General features: G+C 53.3%; 6 protein-coding genes across 6 annotated transcripts; 5 read left to right on the forward strand and 1 right to left on the reverse strand.

The window, feature by feature from the left end:
- Nucleotides 1-1,023: 1,023 nt before the first annotated feature.
- On the forward strand, nt 1,024-1,910 carry A1O3_05380 (carboxypeptidase D; the record flags this gene model as incomplete). Its single annotated transcript, XM_007735505.1, has 5 exons — nt 1,024-1,348; nt 1,398-1,415; nt 1,464-1,580; nt 1,636-1,754; nt 1,806-1,910. The coding sequence occupies 5 exons, from the start codon at nt 1,024-1,026 to the stop codon at nt 1,908-1,910; spliced, it is 684 nt and encodes a 227-aa protein (XP_007733695.1).
- Nucleotides 1,911-3,083: 1,173 nt separating this feature from the next.
- On the forward strand, nt 3,084-4,685 carry A1O3_05381 (uncharacterized protein; the record flags this gene model as incomplete). Its single annotated transcript, XM_007735506.1, has 3 exons — nt 3,084-3,528; nt 3,586-3,673; nt 3,731-4,685. 3 exons carry the CDS (start codon nt 3,084-3,086, stop codon nt 4,683-4,685), a joined length of 1,488 nt encoding a protein of 495 aa, XP_007733696.1.
- Nucleotides 4,686-6,017: 1,332 nt separating this feature from the next.
- On the forward strand, nt 6,018-8,333 carry A1O3_05382 (uncharacterized protein; the record flags this gene model as incomplete). Its single annotated transcript, XM_007735507.1, has 2 exons — nt 6,018-7,590; nt 7,663-8,333. The coding sequence occupies 2 exons, from the start codon at nt 6,018-6,020 to the stop codon at nt 8,331-8,333; spliced, it is 2,244 nt and encodes a 747-aa protein (XP_007733697.1).
- Nucleotides 8,334-9,376: 1,043 nt separating this feature from the next.
- On the forward strand, nt 9,377-11,161 carry A1O3_05383 (uncharacterized protein; the record flags this gene model as incomplete). Its single annotated transcript, XM_007735508.1, has 1 exon — nt 9,377-11,161. The coding sequence occupies one exon, from the start codon at nt 9,377-9,379 to the stop codon at nt 11,159-11,161; it is 1,785 nt and encodes a 594-aa protein (XP_007733698.1).
- Nucleotides 11,162-11,239: 78 nt separating this feature from the next.
- On the reverse strand, nt 11,240-11,912 carry A1O3_05384 (uncharacterized protein; the record flags this gene model as incomplete). The annotated part of the gene is made up of 2 exons (XM_007735509.1): nt 11,240-11,715; nt 11,786-11,912. 2 exons carry the CDS (start codon nt 11,910-11,912, stop codon nt 11,240-11,242), a joined length of 603 nt encoding a protein of 200 aa, XP_007733699.1.
- A 536-nt stretch (nt 11,913-12,448) lies between these two features.
- A1O3_05385 (uncharacterized protein) lies at nt 12,449-17,092 on the forward strand (the record flags this gene model as incomplete). The annotated part of the gene is made up of 1 exon (XM_007735510.1): nt 12,449-17,092. The coding sequence occupies one exon, from the start codon at nt 12,449-12,451 to the stop codon at nt 17,090-17,092; it is 4,644 nt and encodes a 1,547-aa protein (XP_007733700.1).
- Nucleotides 17,093-17,582: the final 490 nt, after the last annotated feature.

The raw sequence follows: 17,582 nt of genomic DNA on the forward strand, positions 1-17,582 counted from the left end.
GGGCAGCAGGCTAGCATACGGTGATGTCAATCTTGTTCTTCTGGTGTGGATTCATCCTAGCTTCTCTTTCCGCCTGTGGTTGGGAATGTTTTGACGGTTCTGGTTCTTGATGTTGCGAAGGGTGCGACCCTTGCTAGTCGTTTGGTTGGACAGGCAAATGGGGTTTGGAGCTCGGAGTCTGGCAATCCTGAGAAGTATGCGTCTACCGGAGGGCACCTGGCAAGAAATATCGGTGGTAAACTGTGCTTATCGCCTGTCTTCTTGTTGCTGGTGCGTGAAGTTGGGTGATGGAGGAGGGGTCTGTCAAAACAAGGGCCCGAGCGCCGTTTGGTCGTCACCAGCGAAATATGAGAGAATTGACGTCTATTGGGACTGTTTCCGTAGAGTGGTGCAGATCAGGTTGAGCAGATACAGCCAAGAGAGTCCAGCGTCGAACTTGTGAGCGAGTTTCGTTGCTGAAGCGATACGACGAGCAAGTGAATTTTTGGGCAAGGATGAGGTGGGGTTGGTGGTTATTTTGTTTCAGAGAGAAGCACAACTGACGAAGGGGAGGAGAGTACGGCAGTGGTGGTGGTAGTACAGTAGTAGTAGAGGTGACGGTGGTGTTGTGCTTTGGCCTTCGGTACAGTAGGAGTTTCAGTAGTCTGGGGGATAATTGGTGTGAATGGTTGGCTGCGGTACGAGGGCTGTCCAGTGTCCAGTGTCTGGGCTTGTTCCAAACACTCCAGGTGCTTGCAGCAGCGGCATGGCAGGGGCCTTAGGGGCACTTTAGGTGTCTAGGTGCCTATCTCGGTGCTGTCGCCGGCTACGTCAGGCGTGGTGACGTTGGCAGCTCCAGCTTAGACATCATCGCCCCCATTGGCCGCACTTGACTACCACCACCTTCCACCTCCAATTTGTTCGCTTCTTTACCGTTGCTCCTGGGCAACACATGTTTTGTATCCGGACTCCATACAACCTTAGCTGGGAGATGCCTAGGGTCTGACATGACAAGACAATAACATATACAGGCAGCCAACCACAATGCCAAATCTAACCTACACCTTTGTCGTGGAACACCTCGACCCAGAAGTCGGCCCTTGGTCTGCGTTGGAATACAAAACCATCGCCAAAGAATCCAAGCAGCAAAACTGTCGCTTCATCCTGTCTTCAGTCCCTCCGTCTCTGCTAGAAACCCAAGATCTCAAGCACTTGCAAAGCGTGGGAGCGGAGGCCAGAAGCGACAGTGTTGAGGCATATTTTGCCAGCAAAAAAGAAAAAATCTGTCTCCTCGATCCTGCGGCCGAGCAGGAGCTTGACCCCTCCGACGCTGCAGTCTTTGATGTTTTCTTGTTTGGAGGCATACTAGGTAAGAAAATGCTGGTATTCTTGCATTATATGTCTAACAATCGATACAGGCGACGACCCTCCACGAGGTAACATATCAGATCGCGCATGCTCTGTTGATGGGATTTGTCTAACAGCATTAGACCGCACCAGTGAACTACGAAAGAAGGGCTTCACCGGACGCCGGCTAGGGCCCAAACAGATGACCACAGACACAGCTGTACGAGTAACGCGGATCGTTATCCTGGACCAGAGTATGGCGACCACAGTTTCCAGTGCCTAATTGGTCCATGCTGACTGTTGGGATAGTCCCTTTGGCCAAAATCCCATATACAGATTTTCCGGAGTTGAAGCTGGACGAACACGAATCCACCGAGATGCCTTTTCGATACGTGGCAGATCAATCGGGGAAGCCTATCATGCCTGAGGTCAGTACCTACTCTTGGGATCGACCGTTACGGTAGCCTAATTTTGACCAGGGCATGATCGAGTTGATCAAAGCAGATGCAGACAAGGCATTTGATGATCTCGAGCTCGTCGACGAAGTTGACGGCCTAGAGAATTTGAAGGTTGACAGACCTTGAGTGGTCAAATCAAACTTTCTCCTCCGTGCACCCCGAAAAATGTCCCTTAACACGAGTCATCTCAAGGACAACGCATCCTGATCCAAGTCTCACTAGCCATAATTTCACCATCAGTCATTGAATCGATTTGATATGCGGCTGAAAATGTATTACGGCCACGCACAGTCAATTTTTCCAAAGTTGCAGGCAGAAATTCCAGCCAAAGCACGATCCCGAACGCAGCACGACTGGGGTAGCCGTGCTGACTTTGCATCTAAACAATAGACTTTTGGATCTTGAAGCCCGTGAAGATCAACTAGTCAGTCAGCTTCATGCTCTGAAAAACACGGAGGGCGAACGAAGCAGAGCGCCGAGCCGCATGTTCGAGTTCCAAGACTCGACAACATTTGAGTACAGGGTCAGCCAGACCTGCGAGAGTGCTTGTATCTAGCTGTGTCTATGTTGGCCGGAATGGCGGAAGATCGAACGCAGCTGGCCAAACGTCAGAGCACCTCTTCATGGACTTCTCTCAATGAATTGATGTAACGGATGCCTTCACCGTCGATACAGTGATGGGGTGATTCGTCTATCTGGTCTGCTACTGCCCCTAGATGGTTAGTGGTGTGCTGGGGCTTCACGTATGATACATATATCCGCCCATCCGAGCTCCCAGAGTTTCTCCACCTCCCTATGTCGGGGGTTTCGCGAGCAATCCAGCGATGTGATGCCGGGGCGGAGGATGACTCTCCCCAGACAGACGATCCCCACCGGGCCGGTTTCCCTGTTTGAGACGTATCCGTACAGATGTCATATGGGATCACAGTATCTACTATCCAGGCTACCCACCCGGTTGATCTTCGGCTGCCTGAGGGATCCTAGGGTCCGGGGACAATAAGCAAGGTAATAGTATATCTATATTGGTAGCTGCCTGCCAGCTTCGGGCGCAAGAGTCATCTCCTATGCCTCAAGTGGATTTCAATATCATTATCTTAGTCTGTCTGCCAGCATCGGGCGTTCTTCGCGCGTCTTCCGGGTCTGAGAAAAGGTCGAACCCCAGTCTTTGAGGTTCTGAAGACCTGGTGTCATGTACAATACTATGCATGGTCTGGCCTATCCATGATACTGCGCCACGATTCTCCAGCTCCGCTCTGTCTCTCTCTCTTCACACGGTTTCCTGAATACGCCTCGCCATCCATGCAGATCACTAATTCCGCCTCCTCGACGGGCGGCTCTGCCGTCGTCATTGAGATGCCTTCCCAGTCCAAGGCGCAAGTTGACGGGCAGGAGGAGCAGGACCGTGAAGGCTGGGAAGACACAAGAGCAGCAGCCGCAGCCTTGCCGCCTCCGTGCACGTCGACGCCTCAACTGCAAAAGTGGAATTCCCCTCGCATCAACATGTGGCGCTGTTTCGGCACGTTTTATTCCTTCATCATCCTGGGCGCCAACGATGGCGCCTACGGCGCTCTCATCCCATATCTTGAGTCTTGGTATAAAGTCAACTACACCATCATCTCTCTGGTCTTTCTCTGTCCCATCGTGGGCTATGTTTTATCGGCAGGATTGAACAATCATCTACACACCGTTTATGGGCAAAGAGGAATCGCCTTGATCATGAGCGTGTCGCATTTGCTCGCCTACAGTGAGACTGTCCGACCGCGATGCAAGTGCAAGCCATTGTGTTGACTTGGTCATCTAGCTGCCATCTGCCTGCATCCCCCTTATCCTGTTTTGATGGTGGTATTCATCCTCGCCGGATTTGGAAACGGCCTGGGCGACAGTGGCTGGTGCGTTGAGATCCGGCATGTTGGTAGACGATGCGTCAGACTGATATCTCGTTGTAGGAATGCCTGGATCGGCGATATGGCGAATGCCAATGAAGTCCTCGGCTTCCTGCATGCCTTCTACGGCCTTGGTGCTACCATCTCACCTCTTGTGGCCACCACATTGGTTACCAAAGCCGGCTGGCGTTGGTACCAGTTCTACTATCTCATGGTAGGGGCGTCCGCCCTGGAAATCGTGGTGCTCGTGGGCACTTTCTGGAAAGCGGATGCCCGAGCGTACGACGCCGAACATCCCCGGACTGTAGAACCTGAAACGCCCGGGTCAAGCACAACCAGCGCACTAGCCCGGCGTGGCCGTCAGGCAGAGAGGCCTCAAGGTGTTGTGTCTAAGCTGAATCCGTTTCGGAAAATCTCCATGGGGAAGAGCAAGACTGTTGAAGCGGTGCGGAACAAAGTCACGCTACTCGCCTCTGTGTTTCTGCTGATCTATGTCGGCGCCGAAGTGAGTATTGGAGGATGGATCGTCACGTTCATGCTCCGGGTCAGAAAGGGTTCTGCTTTCGCCTCCGGACTGACGTCCACGGGGTTCTGGCTGGGGCTCACAGTTGGCAGACTAGTTCTGGGCTTCGTCACCGCTCGAGTATTCCGAACGGAGAAACATGCGGTGGCGGCTTACCTTGGCTGCAGCGTGGCTTTGCAATTGATGTTCTGGCTCATCCCCAACTTCTTCGTCAGTGCGGTGATGGTGGCACTGCTCGGATTCTTTCTCGGCCCCATGTTTCCAGCTGCCGTGGTGGCACTGACCAAGCTGCTTCCAAAAAGCCTGCACGTTGCCGCTGTGGGATTTGCAGCCGCGTTCGGATCGAGTGGCGCCTGCGTGCTGCCATTCGCCGTGGGAGCCATTGCCAACGCAAAGGGCGTCAAGGTCTTGGAGCCCATTATTCTGGCTGCCTTGCTGGGCTGCCTCCTGGTGTGGTGGTCGATTCCCAAACTGCCCAAACAGAGGATGGCATGACTTCTGCTTCTCCTCAGCGCCTGTTCTTGTTCATGTGCTTGTGACGCAGTCACAGTAAGATTTGTGGCTGAAGATGCGGAGAATATACTCGTATGTATCCGAGACAGATAAGTTTGAAGGCCATCCCATCCATCCAGGGGTTGTTGGCTGGCTTGGCAGAAGCAATCTCTGCCTCTGTGGTTGGCACGCTGGATCCAAATGACTGGCCAAGGCGAGGACCCAAGGTGGTGTCACGGATCCTGGACAGCAGGGACAGCGGGATGTTTCATCAGCCTCCCCTCGCTTCGGGCCGCGAGTAAACGATGTGACGATGTGTTACCAGAATGTGTTTGGAAGACGAGATCATGTAAGACAGCTGTCCATGGCACTACTATTTATAGCTCAGGCAGAAAAGGGGGGGATGGGGTTTTTTCCAATCTCGAAAATGCGGGATGCCGATGCCCACACGCTCAGCGATGTTCCAGAAGCATGGTTCTGGTTTCGGTTCTTATGCATGTCATGATCCGGCGGCATGGAGCAACAAGCCACACGCTGAACACCCTCACGAGGCACGCAGCAAGGATAAGGCCCAGGGTAGGTTCTATACGGAGTACGGAGTACGGAGTAATAGACGGGACTCTAATAGAGAAAGGAGGACTCAGGATATACGGAATAGGCACTAGACGTGCTAGATCCTGATGCTAATTTGCTAATCGGGATGCCACCCAGACGGGAAGCGAGCGCCCAGGCCTGCTAGTCCCGATGCAGCATAACCTGGCAATAGCGGCAAGGAATTGGTGGGCGGCTGCCCCTTTCGGGCACTAGCTGGTCCAGCGAGACGGTCTTGAAAAATGCTGGGTCGCTGGCATCGACTCCCCTTGATTCGGCCGTGGCGTGGCGTGGCGTGGCGCATTGGACACTTCGCACTTCTGTCTTTTTGTGCTTGGAAAGGCCTTAGGGCCTCTTAGACCCCCCCTGAAACCTTGAAACCCTGAAAACCATCTCTTGAAGCCATCTATCATCTTGCAATTCATACAGTAATTTCTTGTCTGGATCGCGCTCAATTAATTCGCTTCTCTTGGCTGTTGCTGCAGTATAGACGATAGACGAGAGGCACGGCTCTGTTGCATTTCGCCCCCCCAGGATCGAGGATTGGAAAGCCTTCCCACACCCCCCTGTCGCGTCCGGCACGCGTGTTGGCCACCTCTCATGATCGCCATCCCTTCTTGACCAGGGGTTTTTTGAGAAGTCATCCATCCATCCATCGTGTACGAGTACCGGCTCCCCCGGTCTTTTTCTTTTCCCTTCCTTTCTCCTTCACCACCTCCTCAGCCCATGCGGGTGTCTTCCGGCATGTTCACTCCACGGCATGCGCCATTGAAAGAAGGTCGCTCTTTTCCCGGCCTGCCATATGCTGGCCCTTCGAGACGGGCGCTCAGATCACGCCAAGGCGCACTGTTACTCCTGGTCCTGATATGCGTCCCATTGATCTACTTTCTATCATCAAGCCCCTCGACCTCGACATCCGACGCCCTCCTCCAGTCGCCGGCGCCGGATAGCATCAGACCACCGTCCAGCGAGCCAAGGGAACCAGGGCGTGACGACCCCGAAGTGGCGCTGAAACCGAATCCCAATGAGCACCAACAAGCCCCGTCCATCGACCCGGTCGGCGCAGATTTGATCGACGTCCATTCACCCGCTGGAGGCCGACCGCCCTTTGAAGCTCCCCCAGTGGAAGCTCCGGTCCAGAGGCCTAAGGCTCCCGCTCCGGCCGCGGGCGAGGTGGAAGATCAGGATCAGGAGCGCTTTTCTCCCAACGACCATGACAGATCCGATCCGGCGAAATCGCGGTACCAGCAGAGTCCTAGCTGGGGAAAACCGGCGTCTGACGAATCGTTCTCGTTTTCCGAGCGTCGCCGATTCGAGAGGGCTCTCACCCGCGTCATCAACCTCTTGCCGGGGGAGATGGAAGGCCGAGACCTGCTGCGACAAGTCGAAGGGACCGGTAAGGAGAAGCTGCGTGAAATGGGCCTCCGAGTCCGCGAGTACAAGAAGTTCTTCGAGGCGTGGGAGGATCTGCATCTGACCTCGGACGAGGAAGGCGGAACGTATGTGCGGGACGATGTGATTCAGTATCTCCGTCACCATGTCCATCAGCCGTCCTCGGACGAGCTCTCCGAGACGGGGTTCGCCCAAACCGTTCATTCCTACGAGGCTTACCGATACTTCCTGGTCAAGTTTGGGCAATTGCTTTTCCCCTGGACGGCCCCGTACTTTCCCGACCACATGACTCTCCACTCGCACTTCAAACGAGGTGGTCGAGGCATCGTGCTCACCGCCGGCGACGACCAAGCGCCCTTCCTTCTGACCACCATCCCCACGTTCCGGAAGCTCGGATGCGACCTTCCCATCGAAGTCATGTACCTGGGCGACTCGGATCTCAGTGAAGACTATCGCGCCGACCTCGAGGCGCTCGACGGCGTCATCACGCGCGACATCGCGCAGATGGTGAATGATGAAGGCTGGAAACTGGCCGGTTGGGCCGCCAAACCCTTTGCCATCCTCTTCTCCAGCTTCCGCGAATGCATCTTCATCGACGCCGACAGCTTGTTCTTCAGGAACCCGGAGATCTTGTTCGACGATCCAGGCTATCAACAGACCGGAGCTCTGTTCTTCCGCGACCGATTGATCATGCCGGAAAACAAGAAACGTTGGCTGCAGCAGATCCTGCCCAAGCCCATCTCGCGACAAGTGAAACAATCTCGCTTCTGGACGGGGGACAGTGGCCACATGCAAGAATCCGGTGTGGTCGTCGTAGACAAGTGGCGGCATTTCATGGCTTTGCTCCTGGTCACCCGAATGAACGGTCCCGACAGAGACGGTAACAAAGACGAAGGCCGAGTTGGGGTCTATGACATGGTATACGGTACGTTTTGCTTTTTGCGGGTGATATTACTACACGGCCACTTCGCAAGAGCTGACTGACTTTCCTCGCTAGGCGACAAAGAGACATTCTGGATTGGATGGGAGCTGGTCGGGGACATGGACTATTCGTTCCACCAAGGCGATGCCGGGGCGATGGGTGTGGTCCAAGAGGCTCCAGTCAAGGAGGAGGACAAGAAGAAGAAAGAGGAAGAGAAGAAAGGACCCAAGGAGGAAGAGAAGAAAGAAAAGCCCCCCCGGAGAAAGAAGAAGGAGCCGAAGCCCGTGGTGATCAACGAAAATGGCGAAGTGGTGGAAGGCGATGCCTTTGGCGACGGCCAAGAAGGCCACGAGCAAGGCCACGAGCAACACGAAGATGGCACAGAGGAATTCGAAGAATTCGAACAGCAAGAAGAGCCGCCGGAAGAGAAGAAGCCCGAGCCGAGCAGCTACACCATGTGTGCGCCTCAACTGCTCCATCTCGACCTGGACGGCAAGCCGCTCTGGTTCAACGGCTGGCTGCTCGACAACAAGTTCGCCGACAAGAAGCAGAAGAAGTTTGCCAAGTTCGAGCACTACCTGATCGAGCCGCGCGACGTCCGAGAGCCGGGGGCCTGGCAGCTGGAGGAGAGTAACATGTGCTGCTTGACCACCGATGCGCCCCTGAAACGAGACTTCACCCTGGAAGAGAAGGCCGTGTTGGACATGATGATCAAGTCGGCCCGCGACGCCGGCATTACGGGGTGATGTGGATGTGAATCTGAATCTGAATCGCCGGCACTGGGGTGATGTGAATGTGATTCTGAATCGCCGGCATTACGGGATGATGTGAATGTGAATCTGTGTCTGGATCTGAATCGCCGGCATTCCCTGGACATGTGATTCTGAATCTGATCGCCGGCATTACGGGGTGATGTGGATGTGACTCTGAATCTGGATCTGAATGCTGAACGCTGATCAAAAAAAAAATACAAACCAACGGTATAAGTGTAATGCTCAGGCCTGCACCGAGGGAAGCTCTCGCGGCCCATCTCGTCTTGCATCTGGGTTCGGGCCAGGGGTGGAATGGGTCTTGCTGCATTGCATTGCATTTATGGACGGCGTCGGTCCCTTTCCTCATCTCTTCTTTGCCCAGATTGGGTTCTGGGTTCTGGGTTCTGGCTTCTGGATTCTGGCTTCTGGATTCCGACTTCTGACTTCTGGCTTCCGCATCTTTGCTAGGCAGGTTGCATCCACTCTGTTTTGATGGACAGGCGTTTCTGCGAATTAAATGGGAATCTATGTGGTCGGTCTGATCTGCGAGCTCGGTGTAGAGAGATATTGGATATTGTGACATCAAGTCGGATCCGATCGGCCGGATCTACTATCTACTATTAGTATTACTACAGACGGGATGTAAAAAGGTGTAAGGTGTAGGGTGTATATGCGCCGCACTATTATTGTACTTGCAATTGGCAAGCCAACACAGTTGTCTAATCAATGAGGCCTAAGCCTAAAGCCCCCAAGCCTGAGTCCTCCAGCAGAGTGTTGAGTGTTGAGCGTTGGGTGTTGGGTGTCGGGTGTGAGTGTGGGTGTTGGGGGTGAGGCTGGGATTCCATCATGGTAAAAGCGGCGGCACATATCTGATGCCCAGAGAACCGAGGACCCAGAACCCGACACATGCAGCGGCGATTGCGGTCCCCCGAGCAGTATATGTAAGTGTACAGAGTAAGAATTTACAACGACGTGCCAACGAAACAGAAGAGAACTATAATGACCAGGCCGCACTTGCTGCTCACCCCTTATGCCTTATGGACAACAGGAGTCATGACACGACCCAATCTCCGCGAGGACATCGGCCGAAGAAACCTGCAAACCCGCTGGTCAAAGGCATCCTCGCGTTTTGCACTCGGCATGACATCGAAGTGATCCAGTCCGCTGCAAGAGGTGACAGCCATAACGCGGTCGAGCCAGCGTATGGATACATAGGGGAGCCTGACACGGCACCTGAAAATGCGCCAAATCCAGACACTCTGCCTTGTGACCTGTCCAGGCCGTCGCGTCCCTCTCGCACACTGCCACGCTCTGACATTCCTAAGCGCTACACCATCTATGGATCACTAGTCCTCCTATCAGCCAACTTCTGCACGCAGAATCCCCGTTGGGCGGAGCTATACAATGGGCTGTCCGACACCGAGAGGACCGACTTGTTTGGATGTATTGCCGAACAGGGATTTGCAGCATCCGGGGCGGGTTTGGAGCAGAATGGCATCAGAGTCGCCATCGGTGCACCCATTGCTGCTGAAGAAACGGATCTCGATGATCGAGAGTTGTCAACCGCAACTGAGTCAGAGATATCAACATCAACATCATCCCCGCCACCGGGGTCGGGACCGGCAAGTACAACAACAGAAGTCGAGGAATCACAACCTCCAACCCGCAAACAGAATGTCCTCCGCAGTCCGTCTGGTCTTGTACCTGTTTATGGCGACTGGGGCTTTCTGCGCCGCACTCGAGACGATGACACATCGTGGGATTCCGGCATAGGGGACGGTAAACAGAAAATAGCCAACCCCAGCCGACGGGACTTTGAGGAGGCCTTTTGGACATCGACGTCGCAGCATAAAGGCATCACGCAATGCTGGGCGCCGCTGTACACCATGTTCAGTCGGGGCAATGTCTCGGAAAAGGCGCGAATTCTGGGACTTTCTCCCTCGGCGCCCAATGGGACCCAGACAGAATCGAAACTGCAGTCCGAGTCGCGGTCAACATCCCACACGCCCTACGGATCCATGGCACGGCTTCAGTCCCAATTTCCTGGTCTTACCCTTCCCGAGATCGGGGTACCACTATCCTCGATCGACGTTGTGGATTTCTACGTGGGCATCGGCTATTTCGCCTTCTGCTACCTCGCACGTGGGGTTCGGAGAGTCTGGGGCTGGGACATCAATCCATGGAGCATCGAGGGGTTGAGGCGCGGCTGCGAGAAGAACGGCTGGGATTGTTTGGTCGTGAGGGTCCGTGAAAACGGGGAACTTGCGCTGATAAGAGGGACCAAGAGTGGGAGGGAAGACCGATCGGACGGGGAGAACGTGGTCAGGGAAGTCGTTGCGCGGATCTCGCAAGGGGACAATGCTGGTGCCAAACCTGAGGAGTATGGTCAACAGACCGCGGTCAGGTGCGTTGCCTTTCTGGGGGATAATAAATGGTCGGACAAGGTTATGGGCGAGATCCAGCGTGAACTCCGTTTGCAAGGTCTCAGCCTTAATGTGAAACATGCCAATTTGGGCCTACTTCCCACGTCGAGGGGGAGTTGGGAAAATGCTGTCAAGGTCATCAAAGGGGATAGGAGAAGGGTGCATGGAAGAAGTGGAGGCTGGTTGCATGTGCATGAGAACGTCGACATTCGGCACATTGAGGCCATGAAGAACCAAATCGTCCAGGAGCTCATTGGCATCGCACATGTCGGATCAGAAAGAGCGGACGGCCCAGAGACTCCTTGGTCAGTGTCGTGTGATCATATCCACCATGTCAAGACATATGCGCCAGGTGTCATGCATTGCGTATTTGATATCCATATCACGCCGAATGGATGAAAGCCTGTCCAAAAGAATCTTTTCCGCGTCCTTGTCCTTGCCATACTCGGTACAGTCATTTTGTCCCATCTCAAGTGGTCATGATTGCCTCCGAAACTTCAGGGGTATGTTCTTCTCCACGATATTCTGTTTCTGCTCTTTCAACACTCGCTCAGCCTCGTCCTCCATCCGATCGTGTTTCTTAAAATGCTCTATATCCTCTGGATGTACCAGGTCCTCTTCTCTAGTGTTTTCGTCATGGAATTTCTCGAAATGGTGGATTTCGTATTCATATTCATCGTCTCCGTGATGGCCGGGTCCCAGGCGGGAATCGGGCAGCTTTTTGCCCGCCCGGATGCCATTCAGCCATTGATCGCGGGTGATGATGCCCAAACCGCTCGGATCAAAGAGCTTGAAGACCTCGAGGACAACTCGATCTTTGACGTCTGCGGGTGTACCCTTGAGAGATTCATCATCGAGTCCGTATGTCCTTCGGACCTCGTCTGGCGTCCAGGCGCCATCGTTGTTGAAGTCATGGAGGGAGTAGAACGAGGTAGGATCGAAATTGGAGATGTCTAGAAGGTGAGGACAGAATGTCAGTCATTTGGCGATGTTCCCAGTTGAAGATGTTGCGCGTCTACACACGGTGTTCTTCTTGCATGTGGTACAATGCCCAATCCTCGGCTGGATTGGCTAGTTCTTCTTGTGAATGGGAGCCATGGGCGCTGACGAGGGTGACGAGGACGGCCGCCGCCGCGAGGATGGGTTTCATGTCGGCTTGGAGAGTCGTTCTGTATCACATTGAATGGCTGTGTGCGTGGGAGAATGTAGGAGGACAGTGCGAGGTACAAGTACACAGTTGCAAGGGGGCGAGTGACATAATGCTGCCCACTCTTTGTTTTTCGTAATTGCTACCTATGAGATGCGCTGCCCTTATGCCCCTGGTACGTGCCTGGCGGTTGCTAAGATAACACTAAAAAAGCGCCGATGGAGCAGTCTCTCCCTGTCGCGTTTGCTTTTATATCAACCTCAACACACAAGTTGCAGGCAAGGCGATGAGAACGGAGTGCTCCAGATCGTGAGGTAGGGGTCCTGGGTCTTGGGTCCTGTGGGCTGTAGTGGTCTTGTTTCCTTCGTGTTGTGAATTTACCTCTGCCTGTTTGCATCTGCATCTTCCCTTCACACCCAGTATCTGCCCCTCCACCAACCCTTTTGACAAACGCGTTTGCACCAACTCAGCAATGCTCCCTTCCTGAAAGTTCTGCGTTGCAGCCCTTTCGCCATGTCCCTCTCATCCCGCTAGTCAATATGGCCATCCACGACCAGGATGGTGTCGAGGGTGCCATCTTAACCCGTCTCGATGTCCGTCAGCAAGATCCAGACTATCTCACAGCGTCCGATGATGAAGACGCATCTGAATCGCGAACCTCAGGCCGCGGCGGTAACCCGTACCGAGACGCGAACAAGGCCGCTCTAACTGATTATGTCCTTGCCCATGCCAGCGACAATTTCGACAATGACTCTGCATCTTCCACCAAAGCCAAAACCCAAGGCCCGGACAGCATCATTGACCAGGCACGCGAATACCAGCAAGAACTGTTCGAACGAGCAAAGGAAGAGAACACTATCGCCGTGCTTGACACCGGTAGTGGGAAGACATTGATCGCCGCCTTATTGATCCGCCATTTCCTGCAACAAGAGCTCATCGACCGCAGCCAGGGCAGACCATCCAAAATCATCTTCTTCCTTGTCAACAGTGTCCCTCTTGCCAACCAACAGGCACGATTTCTGAACAATAATCTGCCCCACGATGTCATCGCTCTCTACGGGGATTCGAGTGATGACCTGTGGAAGAAGGCGGAATGGGACAAGATCCATGCCAGCACCAATGTCATCGTTTGTACAGCCCCTGTCCTGGAGCAATGTCTGATGCACAAATACCTGGACATGGGTCAGATATCACTGATCGTGTTTGACGAAGCCCACCATTGTAAGAAGAACCATCCATACTCGAAAATTATGCGAGATTATTATCTCAAATGGAAAGACACCAGACCTCGCATATTCGGCATGACCGCTTCACCTGCAGATGAGTCCAGGCGTGATATCACTCAAGTGGTCGCCGACCTTGAATCGATGCTGCAGAGCAAGATAGCCACAACCCACGACCTGTCAGTTTTCGATTTCGCTCCGAGGCCGCGGGATGAAATCTGGACGTTTCCGCCACTTCTAGGGGAGTTTGATACAGACCTACATGCTCAACTGCGTCCGTTGTGTGGCTTTGTTGAAGACCTCAAACAACACTTTGATTTCTCGCGCGCCGCATCCGGTCAGCTGGGGTCCTGGGCAGCTAATAGAGTGTGGAAACACGCTCTCCCAACCTCGGAATATGGAGCTACCGGTATCATCACAAAGCTCGAGCGGAGCTCTGCGTATATCCAGGGAACGGACAATGACAGCCGAGAGGCGGCGTTAAAGTCTGTTCGCGAAGCCATTGCTGTCATTCAGAAACACGACTTCAGCTACCTCTGTCTGGACAAGCATCAGGAACTGTCCTCCAAAGTAAAATGTCTTTACGACCGGCTCAAGCAATGCTACTCAATGTTCCCTACCACCAGAGCAATCGTCTTTGTTGAGCAGAGGTTAACGGCATTCGTTCTTTATGACCTTTTCGAAATGTTGAATCTGCCGAACCTACGACCAGGTGTCCTCGTCGGTCGTGGTCAGAGGGGCGGAGAGTCGAATTCGTGGAAAAATCAAGAAGCCGCTTTGGAAGACTTTCGAACTGGAATCATCAACATTATGTTTGCTACGAGTGTTGCCGAAGAAGGCATCGACATCCCCCAATGTAACCTGGTGGTCAGGTTTGACTTGTACAAAACACCCATTCAATACATGCAAAGTCGGGGCCGTGCTCGAATGAAAGGGTCTGTTTATGCACATATGAAGGAAGAGGGCAATCAAGGTCATCAATCCCTTATCGACTATGTCATTGCTCAAGATGAGTACATCAGAATGTTCTGTCAACAACTCCCACCAGATAGGCTGCTGGGTCAAGGAACACGATTAAGGCAAATCATGGCTCGTGACATGAGCTGTCAGACCTTCAAGACGTCGTCCGGAGTTGTCGCAAATTACAGCAACTCACTCATCCTGTTGAATCGGTATGCGGAGTCGTTGAGGAAGATTGGAGCAACATCTGCGGAAGTGTATGAAGAGACAATAGATGTGGAAGAGAACATGTTCAGGTACAAAGTTATCCTTCCGGTCACAGATGATGAACGCACCGCGGCCGTCAGAGGTGCTCGAGGGCATCTCCGAACGAACAAGATATTGGCAAAACGCTCCGCGGCCTGGCACTGTTGTTACAAGTTACGCAAAGCACGCCTCTTGGACGAGAATCTGGATAGTATTTTTGTCAAGGTTAAGCCGAAGAATTCGAATGCTCGACTCGCCGTATCGGAGAAGAAGGATGATTATGACAAGAAGCTCAAGCCGGATTTCTGGGTGGACAGCGGTGCTGGTTCCTGTGAGCTGCCGGCAGAACTGTTTGTCACCCACATCCAGCTTGAACCTCAGTCACCGCCATGGAATACAGACGGCTTGTTGCTGCTGACGCGATCGCCGCTCCCACAAATAAACCCCTTCCCCGTCTTTGTGGACGACAACGTCGAGAAACAAATCATCTTCAAGCGCCTTGACCAGGCGGTTGCGGTTTCCCCAGACCTGGTTGAGGCGCTGACGAAGTTTACACTCAATGGAGTGTTTGAAGATATTTTCAACAAGACGTATGCCCCTGTCTCCACGTCTATGAGCTACTGGTTAGCCCCTCCACTCAAGGGATATTTGACTGGGAGTCAGCGCTTTGAGGATATTGTTCACATGACCGAGCTCCTGGTTGCTAGCTCATCGGAACGGCAACGATGGGCCCCGGCAGAAACTCATGATGCGACGCTCAGGAACGCTGGGAGATGGTGTAACGCATTCCTCGTTGATCCTGGTAGTGGAAGGTTCCACTATTTCACCAAAGGTATTGTTGCGGGAAAATCCATATGGGATGCACCACCAGAAACAGTGCAGGGCGTTCAGAAGAAACATAAAGACAGCATTATCGAGTTCTCCGACAGTACTTGGCGCAAGAAGTCGAAGGATTTGGCCTCATCGGCCGGCAAGTATGATCCGAACCAACCTGTTATCCAAGCCCAAATGATCATCTCAGGACGCAACTACCTAGAAAAATATCCCAGGGAAAACCAGCGCACTGCTATGTGTCTGATTGCACCGCAGCCGCTCGAGATTGCTCGAGTCTCGTCTCCAGTGGCACGAGCTTGTCAAATGTGGCCCTCTATCCTGCACAGATTAGAAGCCTACCTCATTGTCGGCGAGGCGTTCAACAAACTTGATCTACGCGAAGTACCCTACCACCTCGCCTTGGAAGCTTTCACGAAAGACAACAGTCCCGATGCAGAAATCGGCGAGGTGTCACCTGACAATACTACAACCGGCGATGTGCCATCCGATGGGAGTCCAACACTGAACTATGAACGACTAGAGTTCATCGGCGACTCGCTCCTGAAGATGATGACGACCATCACGGTGTTCAACCGTACCACGTGCAACGAAGAAGGAATGCACTGCAAGCGTATGGAAATGCTATCCAACAACCGACTGTTTTCCGTGGCTTCTTCACCACGTTACGAGCTTTATCGCTACATCCGTGCAGGATCTGAAGACCATTGGCGTGACACGTGGTACCCGGAATTCTTGGAACTGAAGAGAGGCCGAGTCATCAAGTTGACAGACAAACACCGCAAACATGCGTTAGGAAAGAAGACGATAGCAGATGTTTGCGAAGCCACAATTGGCGCTTGTATCATGACGACCCAACATTTACCGACGGAGGAGAAGCTCGATCTTGGGATCAAGGCAATCACCAAACTGGTGGAAGACGAAGACCATGCGATTACTTCGTGGAAAGAGATCGCGCCCATGTACAGACCGCCGAAATGGATAATGGCAATGAACGACCCGGTGGCAAATGACCTAGCAAGAAAGATGTGCGAGATTACTGGATACCGGTTCAAGAATCCATGCCTGTTGCGCTCGGCCTTCACCCATTCCTCAGACCAAAACTCTCCAGTACCGGATCTTCAACGACTCGAGTTCTTGGGGGACGCTTGTCTCGACTGGGTTTGTATCTGGTGGTTATTCTCCACTAATCCGACGCGCAATCCGCAATGGTTGACCGAACACAAAATGGCAATGGTGTCGAACAAATTCCTCGCGGCCCTCGCAGTTACTCTGGGCTTCAATAAACTGATCTACGCGTCGGGGCCAGCACTATACGCGGAAATTGGGAATTACGCGGCCAAGGTCCAAGAAGCGTACACGGAGGAAGGAGTCAAGCCTGATTTCTGGACACGGGTTTCTTCTGGCTCGTCCCCGCCGAAAGCACTGGCAGATTTGGTCGAGAGCTACCTGGGTGCGGTGCTAGTAGATTCGGGGTTCGATTTCCGCCAGATCGAGACGTTCTTTGAAAACCATGTCAAATGGTTCTTTGAGGACATTGAGGCCTACGACACGTTTGCCCACCGACATCCCACGACTTATTTGTTCCGGCTGTTGAGGGAAGGATTCCGATGCGTCAAGAGCGAGCCCGTGGTCATAGTCAAGCCCGTGCAGCCCACCACGTCGTCATCGCACCACCACCGGCGTGACGGTGACGGTGACGACGAGGACAGCGAGGGCGGCGATGATGCGATTTCCGGCTCCCTGGTGTATGTGGCTTGGTTCGTTCACGGACGCAGGGTGGCAGTCAGCCAGGGTCAAGGGGCCAAGTATGCCAAAGTCCGGGCGAGCAAGTCGGCGTTGAAGATCTTGGGCAAGTTGAAGGTCGACGAGTTCCGCAAGGAATGGGGATGTGATTGTGGACAGAGGAAGGCCGATTCGTGACAAGGCGTGACGCGACGAGACGTTGACATGTCGAGACCAGAGGGGACAAATAGACAATAGACACCCTGTACTCCGTACTGTAATGCGGCGTGGCGATGAAGGCATATGGATCTCAGGGCCGGCCGGCTCGACGGTACGGTACTTACGAAGCAGAGTATGATACCATGACCATGAAAATGAAAATGAAAAATCGTCAATGACCTGAATAACTCAACTGCCAACGACAGAAACAGAAACAGAAGTAGAAGTAAGAGCTCTGTTCTGTCACTGTCACTATACTCTGTACCGCTGGCCCAAAACAACCAAAGAATTCGCGGTCTTGGCCTTGGTTGCTGCATCATTGATAATTAGGTAGGTAGTCAGACTTTTCAATCCAGGCAAAGGCAGACAAGACAGACATAGATATATAGTTTCTATCTGTGGTCGCCGTCCCTCGTCTGCGAATTGGTTCACCCTGACCCAGACCCTGACCCAGATCCTGATCCAGACC

The sequence above is a fragment of the Capronia epimyces genome, assembly GCF_000585565.1.
Source record: "Capronia epimyces CBS 606.96 chromosome Unknown aczIQ-supercont1.4, whole genome shotgun sequence".
Taxonomy (NCBI): Eukaryota; Fungi; Ascomycota; class Eurotiomycetes; order Chaetothyriales; family Herpotrichiellaceae; genus Capronia; species Capronia epimyces.